General features: G+C 39.4%; 1 protein-coding gene across 2 annotated transcripts in view; it reads left to right on the forward strand.

The window, feature by feature from the left end:
* The window catches only part of LOC123968738 (WD repeat-containing protein 26-like), a 66,409-nt gene that overhangs the window by 35,850 nt on the left and 18,787 nt on the right, over nt 1–11,772 (forward strand). For both annotated transcript variants that reach the window (XM_046045662.1, XM_046045663.1), the window contains exon 9: nt 2,406–2,525. In XM_046045662.1, coding sequence (XP_045901618.1) covers nt 2,406–2,525 — 120 coding nt within the window. The remainder of the gene's footprint in view (nt 1–2,405; nt 2,526–11,772) is intronic.

The raw sequence follows: 11,772 nt of genomic DNA on the forward strand, positions 1-11,772 counted from the left end.
ACAAGCAAACTGAAGTGGGTCCATCTGTGAGTCTGCTATCTTGATAATATGATTTTTGATGACCCTCTCCATAGCTTTCATCACCAGAGAGGTGAGAGACACTGGCCTGAGGTCATTCATGATCTTGATAGTACCTTTTTTTTGGTATTGGAATAACTGTGGAATCCTTCCACAGCTGAGGGACTGTGCCACCATCCAAGGATCTCTGGAACAACAACTGGAACTGTGCAGCTGCTCAGCACAGTACCTCAAAGTACGACCCTATTATCCGGCCCTATTGCTGTATTGACTTTTGTCTTCCTGAGTGCTCCCACTACATCCTTTATGTTAATAGTGAGGGAGGAGGAGTCATCAGGTTTGAATTTGGAGAGGACTTCCTTTAGCTGAATGCTATTTTCTGTCTCGAACCTGGTGAAAAAGGAGTTGAGGTCATTGGGGAGTGATGCTGGGCTGCTGCCTGCAACCTGAATGAGCTTGCGGGAAGCGGGGACAGTATTCACAGCTGCCATGTTCTTAATACCCTGCCAAGCTGTCCGGAGGTCAGTTTTGTAAATGATTGTTCCACCTTGTCTTTATATTTCAATTTAGCAATTTTTATGGCACGCTTAACTTCTCTATTAACCTCCTTTTTTCAGTTTCAGAGCCAATGAAGAACACCCTCTTTTTCTTGTTGAGGATTTCCTTTAGTTTTTTATATCACCCAAATTTGTTGTTAGGAAAGATAGTAACTTTTTTGATGGGACAATAGTGTCCACACAGGAGACACTTGCTCATTAATGTTACTGGATGGCGCTATCAGATTATTCCAATCAGTAGCTTCAAAGCATCCCTGTAGCTTGTCAATGCCATCATCAGTCCACTGTTGAATAGTTTTGACCTTTTTAGTCCTCCTTACAACCAGCAAGTAATCTGGTGCCAGAAAAATAGTGTGGTGGTCAGCTGAACCAAGAGGTGGTAGGGCAAAAGATTTATATGGCTGTGGAACTGAGCCATAGCATTTATTCAATGTCTTCCCCAAACGCAGGTAGTGCAGGTGACATATTGGTTAAATTTTTTTTAAAAGTTTATCAAGTGAACAATGATTAAAATTGCCCAAAATGAATTTGGGAGAGTCTGGGGATATAACTTCAAGTTTTTCTAATGTCCTCTTAATGTGTTCTATGGCTGTGGTTGCATTCACTCTGGGATGAATATATACCAAAATTAAAAAGAGCTGTGGAAACACACAGCCAGGGCAACTAAGGAGTGGCTCCGTAAGAAGTATCTCAAGGTCCTGGAGTGGCCTAGCCAGTCTCCAGACCTGGACCCAATAGGAAATCTTTGGAGGGAGCTGAAAGTCCGTATTGCCCAGCGACCACCCCGAAACCTGAAGGATCTGGAGAAGGTCTGTATGGAGGAGTGGGCCAAAATCCCTGCTGCAGTGTGTGCAAACCTGGTCAAGACCTACAGGAAACGTATGATCTCTGTAACTGCAAACAAAGGTTTCTGTACCAAACATTAAGTTCTGCTTTTCTGCAAAAAACCTGCAAAATCAGCAGTGTATCAAATACTTGTTCTCCCCACTGTAAATATAAATGTTAGCCCATAGGAAATAACGTTACTGTAGTGAATGGGTCTTCCACTGTGGTGTTGTCTTGTACCATTATGTTGTGTTACAGCAAAGAAGCTGTGTACCTGAGTATTGGTAAAATAACAATAAATCCAAATTATGTTTTGAGGCAAACAACGTCCGATCCATGCTTTTTTGGAATGATGGCTTACCTGTCCAATAGGATGAAAGCCAACTCTGGGTCGTTTTTTATATCTAAAACGGAGTGGAGGTCTTTCCATTATTTAAATGCCTTTCCAATGTCGTGTTTTTTGCCTGACGTCAATCTGATTGTTGTTTGGCCTAATAGGTTTTAGCACATAAAACTTTTTTGATGTTTTTTATCCTTATGTGGAGCTTGTGACTTGGTTTTTGGTGTTAGGGGACTCCATTTCATTCTGCAGTGTTGAAAAATTCTACCCAGTTATTTCACATAGGAACCCATTCACAAATAGGCAATAAAAAGTGATTAATTTCATTAAAAAACTAAATAGCCCCTTTGAATGTTCAGCCTTAAAGCTGCTCTACTCAATAGAAATATTGATAAGAGCAACTTTAAACTTACTCACTGCCTTACCAAAGCAGCCTTGTTGCTGTTGCTGCAGCCACTGTCATGTAAACAGGCACCTGAACACTGAATGCAGACAGATTGTATTCTCATTACATTTAGTATTTTCCAAACCCATTCAGTCCTAAAAGGAGAACAGAGATTGTGTTTTGAGGTAATTCGAGGGTTACATGACATCAGTGTGTTTTACAGTGTGTGGTGTCTGATCTTTTCATGTCATGTTTCTCTCTCCTTTCCTCTGTTGTGTAGACGGGGGAGTTGCGCTCAAAGATGAGTCAATCTCACGAAGATAGCCTGACCAGCGTGGCCTGGAATCCAGATTGTAAACGCTTCGTCACTGGCGGCCAGAGAGGCCAATTCTACCAGTGTGTGAGTATCTTATACATCTTTACACGGCACAGATGCTGTCAGTGCCCACAGGCTCAGAGTAATACATACGTTTACATCCCACTCACTTACATGAAACTCATTAAATAGAGGTGAACTGGTGGCCAGTGCCAGTCCAGCTCACAATTTTTACTGCTTGTGTGTTCACTAAAGGAACGTTATTTATATAATTGAAATTACATTCTGATATGTCAAACACTGGGGCTCCGAAGTGGGATTTTCAAGTAGTAGACAAGTTTGATGTCGGTTTCATAAAAACAGTCCAAACTTTGACTTGAAAAGGAGGACCTTTTGTATAAAGAAACTAAAAGTAACTTTCAGCAATGTCTAAAGTGTGATTGTCATGTATGGAGTAGCAGAACTCCAAAGGTTATTTGTCAGGGCTGCATCACATCAATTATGTTGGTTTCATGCACACCTTATCATGATGAATCCCTTGAAAAGCCTCATTGTCACTCATTGTGTTTTTGAGTTTTTGTGCTCTTTTTGTTCCTCTGTTTAATACAAAACATAAAAGAAATTACAAACTTCCAGTTCCACACAACTCAAACAAACAATGCCAGAGTTGAAGTCCACTTGGAGCAAATTAAGTATCTAGAGTATACTGTCCCAGTTCAAATAGGGAGCTGTAACTAGTCACTATCTTTATTATCATGCCATCATTATTATTTATCAAAACCAAAAGATCCAACCAGGCAGTTCAATTACCAAACCTGTCTACAGTCACTAACACCACTGGTCATCCATCACCCCGGATTTAATATTCAGCAACCAGTCAGCTTTATTTTATAAAGCCAGCTATTGTTCTGCTCCATGTTAAGCAGGTCTACATAATGTTCTAAGCATGAGTCTCTTGAAAAACAGGCTGGTTTGTTCTTTCTAAATTAGAAGAATTATTATTTTAGTTGATAAGCAATCCAGTGTCCACAGTCTATTAAAGCAACCGTATGTATTAATTTTATCTTAAAATAACACATTCAAAATAGTAGGGCTGACCCCCAATAGTCGAAGATTTGATGCTTCGATGGGCGGAGCCTTATTCGACTTTCAGTCTTACAGTGAAGCGTCGCAGCAAAACAAGGATCATGCCATTTTGCCGATATGGGGGTGCTCAACGTCTGATTTTACATAGATTTACCAGTTTTCTCCCAATAAGTTAATATACAGCCTATTACAATATACATTTCAATGTTTACTGCTGTAAATAAACATGTAAAAAGAAAAAAACTTTCAATAAATGTTTTTAAAAGTGAGTAAATCCAAAATTGCGCATGTGCACTTGCTGAAGAGACTGAGCCCCGGCTTCACCGGTGTTGTGCCGAGTTGTTGACACCTCACGGGACTTTCGGATAATTTATCACTGTTGATGAACCACACAAAGAATATTTTATCGTTTTTAAACAGCCGGCTACTTGAAATAGACCCGCAAGGAACTGCCACGGGCATGTAGTTGTCAGCAGCACGACATGCATGCAGAACTCTGCACAAGACCGGTGAATGGCAGGCGAGAGAGAGATAGAGAAAAGGGTCTTCAAAAAGCCTCAGTTTAGCTGGAAATTTACAGTGTAAGTTGAATAAATAGAAACTACAGCTCTGCAGCTTCTCATGATTAAAGCGGAGCTACCGTTTGTAAATGAAATTTTGTCTATTGTTAGCAAATGTGAAAATAAAACATCTTCTGATAGTGACGGACTTGACATGACCATTGTAAAAAGGACCATTGACTGTATGATTAAACCACTGACTTTTATTTGTAATTTGTCTATACATTCGGGTGTCTTTCCTGAGAAGATGAAGGTCGCTAAAGTTGTTCCACTTTTTAAAAATGGAGATGTTCATCACTTCAACAACTACAGACCAGTGTCATTGCTCTCTCAGTTTTCTAAAATCCTTGAAAAGTGGTTTGCTCAAACACTAAATACTTTTTTAGAAAAACAAAAATTAATTACTGAAAAACAATATGGCTTTAGAGTAAAAAGATCAACAGCTTTAGCATTAATTGAACTCCTAGAAAAAATTATATCTGCAACTGAGAATAAGCAATACACGTACTTCATCGACTTAAGCAAAGCATTCAACACCATAAATCACAGTCTGCTATTGTCAAAGTCATACAACTATGGCACGAGCTTATCAATGGCTTAAATGTTATTTCAACAATCGACAGCAGTTTGTTCAAATTAATGGTCAAAAATCTTAGTTAAAAGATATAATATGTGGAGTTCCACAAGGGTCCGTTTTAGGCCCATTACTTTTTATTTTGTTCATTAATGACCTCTGTGAAGTGTCTAAAATATTACAGTTTTTGTTGTTTGCCGATGATACTAACATTTTTTACTCTGGCAATAATCTCTCAGAAATTACAGAAAATATAAGTTCAGAAATGGTAAAAATTAAGAAATGGTTTGACAAAAACAAATTATGTTTAAATTGGGAGAAAACAAAATATATGATTTTTGGTGATTGTAAAAAGAATGAAAATGTAAGAATAGTAATGAGGAAGGAAATGATAATGAAATAGTTGAATGAATGAATTTTTAGGTGTTATTTTGGATGATAAATTGAAATGCAAAGCTCACATTGATTATATTAAGAGTAAAGTTTGTAAAAGTATTGGGGTCTTGTATAAAGTTAAAGATGTTTTAGACTATTCTTCATTGCATATGTTGTACAATTCCCTAATACTCCTATATTTTGGATACTGCACAGAAGTCTGGGGTAATACATACCCTAGTAACACAAAACCTCTGTTTTTGTTACAGAAAAAAGCATTAAGGATCATCAACAAGACAGGCTATAGAGAACACACCAATAGTTTATTTGTAAATTCTGGACTTCTAAAATTCAAAGATTTGGTTGATTTGAAGATTTTGATTTTTATGTGGAAAACAAAGCAGAGAGTTCTGCCTATGGTTTTACAAAATGTATTCATTCTCGTATCAGAGAAAGATGGCCATAGAAGGCAATATTATTTTAAAACTCTTTTCGCACATACTACACAAAAAACAGATGTGTTTGTCTATTTACGGAGTTAAAATGTTAAACACACATGTAATAGGGTGAATGGCATCTCTGTTATTTTCACTGGTATAATAATAATAATAATAATAATAATAATAATCTTTATTTGTAGAGCACTTTTCAAAAACAAGTTACAAAGTGCTTTAACAAGTGTAAAGACTAGAGAGATAAAAGCAAGAAAACACTGAAAAGACTAAAATACACGTTTAAGATAAATATAAAATAAGTATAATAGAAATAAAATAAAAGGTATAAAATAAAGTCAAAAAAGATCGGGAAAGGCTCTCCTATTAAAGTATGTTTTAAGAAGGGACTTAAAAGAGTTCAATGACTCAGCCGACCTGATTTCCTCGGGAAGGCTGTTCCAGGCCCTGACAGCAAACGCTTTGTCCCCTTTAGTTTTCAGTCGAGACTCTGGAACAGACAACAGACCTCTGCCCGAGGATCTCAAGGTATGTGCTGGTGTGTATCATTAATATAACAAGGTGAGAGGCCATGAAGAGCTTTAAAAGTGATTGATAAAATTTTAAAGTCAATTCTAAAATATATTGGGAGCCATTGTAATGAAGCTAAAATAGGGGTATTGTGGTCATATTTCTGTTCTGGTTAAAAACCTGGCAGCTGACTTCTGGACAGTCTGGAGTCGATCAGTAGATTTTTGGGTTAAACAAGTAAAAAGGCTGTTGCAGTAATCCAGGCGTGATGAGATGGAGGCGTGTAAAATGGTCTTGGTGTCCTTAAAAGTTAACATAGATCAAATTTATACTATATTTCTAAGTTGATAAAAACATGATTGAACAAGCTTTGTGGTGTGCTGCTCAAAATTTAAATTACTATCAAACCAGACACCAAGGTTCTTTGCAACAGGCTTAATGTGATTTACTAGGGTACCGGCAGATGCCATCTGCTGGGACCCAATGACCAGGATTTCTGTTTTGTCTGAGTTCAGCTGGAGGAAATTATTTGACATCCATTTTTTAACCTCACAAAGGCAGTCGGTAAGTGAACTCAGCATTCCAGGGTCTGTGGATCTGACGGGCAAGTACATTTGTGTGTCATCAGCATAAATATGAAAAGAAATACCATGTTTATGAATAATATGACCAAGGGGAAGCAGATACAAGGAAAACAAAATGGGTCCTAAGACCGACTCCTGAGGTACACCGTACTTAAATGGACAGAACAAAGAGACATAGTTGTTTACAGACACACATAACTTCCTATTTGACAGGTAGGATGAAAACCATTCTAGGGCAGTACCAGAGATCCCCACCCAGTGCCTCAGTCTGTCTAACATGATATTGTGATCAATGGTATTACACTATTTAACACTGGAATTCCGGGCAGGAAATCTATCACAGCAACGACATAATGCTTCAACAGAACCTTGTCACACACCAACACCACTTTTCAGGAAGCTAGCTATAAGAAGAAACAAAAGGTTTATAATGTACATGAATGTTATTTGGAAGAAGCTAGCTCAGTATTCTCAGTATGGATATCATGGCAGAGGCTGTGAAGAGACTGAAGAAGACATCGGAGGAAGTGAGGAAGAGAAAAAGAGAGAGAGAGACCGAGCAAGAGACCGGTCAAGAGTAAATATCAGACTGGCTTTTATTCATTTGCGTGAACTAAAAGAGCTGAAGGGATGCAGGACAGATGCCGAGCTGGCCTTCTTTATGTTGGGCTAGTAAGTAATAACTTAGTAACTGCTCGCTGTGTCTTGTGTTTTTGTGCTTGCTTGATGTTAGCCTTTGTTAGCAGAGTTGGTGACTAGAGCAAAATCAGCCAGAGGTTTCACAGACAGAGGTTTATCTGCTAGCTATAACTCTCGAGTTCTTGTTAGCAACCTAGCTAACTATATAACACACTTAATGTTACTGTAAGTGCTCTTCCTCGGTTGCTGTCTAGCTTTGTTGGGTAGCTTGCCACTAGGGCTGCAACTAATGACTGTTTTCGTAGTCGACTAAACTTCTAATTTTTTATTCGATTAGTCGACTATTTACGATTATTTTTTTCGCCCCCTAACCCTAATTAAACCATTTAACGAATTAAACATCTTTCAAGTGAAACACACAGCCTATAGCTAACATTACCATTAAGTGAACAAGGTTTAGCGTAGGCTACTCCTATAATTTACTGATTTATACAAACTTTAAAACTTTTAGCTGTTTAACAAAGATTTTTGCTTTGGAACTATATAAAATAAAAGCAAGTACTATAACCACAACTGTACACTAACAATGTAATGTCTGTTTAGAACAATAAAGCAACAGGCCCCTTTCATACTACTGCTGTAGTTTATTTTTCAAAAGTGCTTATAGGTTTTAGGCAATAACTCGAGCCAGATGTTCCTTGATGTACTTTAAACCATTACTCACTACTAATAACTTTTTAAAATTAAATTTTATTTATATAGCGCCAAATCACAACAACAGTTATCCCAGAGCGCTTTTCATAAAAGAGCAGGTCTAGACCATACTTTGTGATGATATTTACAGAAACCCAACAATTCCCACCAAGAACAGCACTAGGCGACAGAGGCAAGGAAAAACTTCCTTTTAAGAGGCAGAAACTTCGAGCATCTGCCTCAACCGGTTGGGGGTGAAGGAGAGAGAGAGAGGGAGAGAGAGAAAGAGGGAGGGGGATGGAAGGAGAGAGAGAGGGGAGGGAGGCAGCCTACACAATATCCACACAGAGGTACAGACAGTAAAGGTGATGTTGCTATAGACTGAATGAATAATAGTACAGATATTTACAGTAGTGTTAATGATAACAATCGTAATGTTAATGATTATAATAACAATAATAACAATAGGACTAGTAACAATAGTTGTTGTAGCAGAGGGTGACGAGCAGGAACACGGGGGCAGCAGGTGACCCGCAACCACAGATCCAGACTCCACAGCTCCAGAGCCAGAAACACCTGCAGGAAGTGATAGGAGGAGAGAGGAGAGGGACAAGAAAGCACAAGACTACGGGAAAGGGGAGAAGTCGAGTTAGTAACATGCATTAATGGGATGAGGTTGCATACAGAGGGAGAGAAAGTAGAGGAAAGAGGAGCTCAGTGCATCATGGGAAATCCCCCGGCAGTCTAGGCCTATAGCAGCATAACTAAAGCTTGGTTTATACTCCTGCGTAGGGTCTACGTGCGTAGCCATGCATTTAAACTTGTGCGTCCGTGTGTCCTACAATCTGCAATTACACCCCCAAACGCTAGTCGGCAGTAGCGCTACAGCGTCCACTGTATTGACTTTTGCCAGCCAAGCAGGCTAACTTCCGGTTTAGCCCTCCGCTAACGTGAATGGGGGTAAAAATAGGAAACACTGCCTTTCTTCTGTTGTTGCTGCTGCAGTGGTCTGAGTAACTGGGACCAGAGGGCTCTGTGGGCGTGACCGGCCGGCTGGTTGGCACCGCTAACCTCGCGCCTACCCCAAAAACACACATTTTAGATTTGCCATCAACTTTGGTAAAACTGCCAATATTCAAATTCTACAAAGTTGATTTCTCGCCTCAAAACCGCTCAAAAGTGTATTAAGTGATTAAATAGCGTACAAAACTTGTAAAAACGAAAGCCTGCCGGCTGTTCGCCTCTTTCTCCGTTTCTTTCGGCTTCTTGCATGAATGCTGCTTCTTCGGGAGTAGTCTCTTAGTCAAGCAGTCATGGCAGACAGTGGAAGCGATACTGCCTCCAGCACTTCCTGTAGTGCATTGCAGTTAGAAATAAACAACCAGAAATGTTCCTAATATGAAGATTGCTATCTCTCCCTTAAACGGCATCTATGTAACGATGCATCGACAATGAAATTTCACGTTCAATTTTTATAGTCGACGTCGTCGATTATCTCGACTAATCGTTGCAGCCCTACTTGCCACCCAAGTTTCAAGCAACATTATGCTGCTGCTGGTGGAGAGAGCTGCTTGTGTCATCCCGGAGCCGGGCGAGCTCAACATTCTGTATGGACATAACGTTAACTAATGGCAGAGGCGAAGAGACAACAGAAGACACTGACGAAGGAAGCTAAGAGAGCTTTGTGAAATAAAAGGCTGCAAGGCAGACACCAAAAATTCCAATTCTTTCTGTTGGACTTGTCAGTAATATTGCTGAGTCTTGTGTTGTCGTTTGGCTGTGTTAGCAAATTTGGTGACTTCCTGGTTTTTGATCAAGTGAGAAATAAATTTTAGATTGTAGATTTTTAGATTAGATTAGTACTCATTGTGTTTAATATTGGGAAATAGATTTTGGTCACAATGTTTCAAACATTTCAAAGTAAGAGCCACAAGATTAACAGTGATTTTTTTGTTTGTTTATTATTATAGTGTCATTCTCTTTAAGTAGTCGTCTGCAAACAGATAAGAGAGACTTTTACACAGACAGACATTTGATCTCAGGAAAAGCTAAGCAGTGTATGCTAAAATGCCAGACAAAATCAACATTTGTCTGAAATTATCATCTGCTGTTGCTTCTGTACTTGAGAGGACATAAGGGGAGAGATGTTGAATGTCTGCAGAGAACCGTATGCGTCTCTCCGGGCGCACAGATAAAGGAATGATTCATCATATTTTCGACTGTAATTCTTTCTTGGAAGAAATTTCTTTTACAATCATAAAAAATGTAATCATAACAAATGCACGTGTACATCTGTCCTGACGACAGCGGTAAATTACATGGTAGGAGTGCCAAATCACACTAAATCTTACATAATTTTGCTTTAGTAGTCACATCAGTATTACCATCCATCTCATTTTGTTCAACATACATATAACACGAGAGAAATCTTTGAGCTGAAAGAATTAGTTAAGTAATAGTCAGTCATCAGAGTATTTTCTGGCTTTTTGTTAGGGCTGGACGATTTCACCTAAAATCAATCATTAATTGAACATTTTATCTTGGTTACGATTATTGAACGATTATTTTGATTTTGAATTTTATTTTTTGTTGGGGTTTTTTTTGCCCTCATAGTTCACTGACAATGTTTGTAAAGTTTACTGTAAATATGCTCAATTATTAAAGCTGTTAATTAGCTGTTATTATTTTTTTGATTCATAGATTTTAAAAATCTATCTAAATGTTAATAGATAAGGTAATGTTGACGTCCACATTACATATATTCGGCGCATCGCCGCTGCTGAATTATGACCGCTGCTACTAAAATTTCTCTCAATTATTAATGTCAATGTGCAACTACTGATTTCCGCCTGCACACTGTGCGAGCATTGCAACATACGCTTTGCTAGCTTCTCCTCCTCATTCATCAAAGGACATCTAAGTTATGTGACAGCTGCTGTTATAAGAGCAGCGGAGTTTACGTCTGGGGTTGTACCACGAAGCGAGTTCAACATACAGGATATGTTTTCGTTATCTGGCTTAACAATCAGGATAAGCGGTACCACGAAGCTGGTTATCAACTGGGTAAGTCAACCAAGGGTTTTCCAATCCAGCCAGGAGAATGTAACGCATTCGTATAAAAGAGGCGGTGTTAGCAGCAGATGACAAATCGCAGATATGAACAAGTCCACTGTCAGCAGAGCATCATAATTTACAAACGAGGATTAAACTAACACTACAGAAATACACAGCTCAAAAAAATAAAGGGAACACTTAAACAACACAATGTAACTCCAAGTCAATCACACTCAAATGAAATCAAACTGTCCACTTAGGAAGCAACACTGATTGACAATCAATTTCACATGCTGTTGTGCAAATGGAAAAGACAACAGGTGGAAATTATAGGCAATTAGCAAGACACCCCCAATAAAGGAGTGGTTCTGCAGGTGGTGACCACAGACCACTTCTCAGTTCCTATGCTTCCTGGCTGATGTTTTGGTCACTTTTGAATGCTGGCGGTGCTTCCACTCTAGTGGTAGCATGAGACGGAGTCTACAACCCACACAAGTGGCTCAGGTAGTGCAGCTCATCCAGGATGGCACATCAATGCGAGTCTGCTGTGTCTGTCAGCGTAGTGTCCAGAGCACGGAGGCGCTACCAGGAGACAGGTCAGTACATCAGGAGACGTGGAGGAGGCCGTAGGAGGGCAACAACCCAGCAGCAGGACCGCTACCTCCGCCTTTGTGCAAGGAGGAGCAGGAGGAGCACTGCCAGAGCCCTGCAAAATTACCTCCAGCAGGCCACAAATGTGCATGTGTCTGCTCAAACGGTCAGAAACAGACTCCATGAGGGTGGTACGAGGGCCCGACGTCCACA

This window comes from Micropterus dolomieu, linkage group LG03 (genome assembly GCF_021292245.1).
Source record: "Micropterus dolomieu isolate WLL.071019.BEF.003 ecotype Adirondacks linkage group LG03, ASM2129224v1, whole genome shotgun sequence".
In the NCBI taxonomy this organism is placed as follows: Eukaryota; Metazoa; Chordata; class Actinopteri; order Centrarchiformes; family Centrarchidae; genus Micropterus; species Micropterus dolomieu.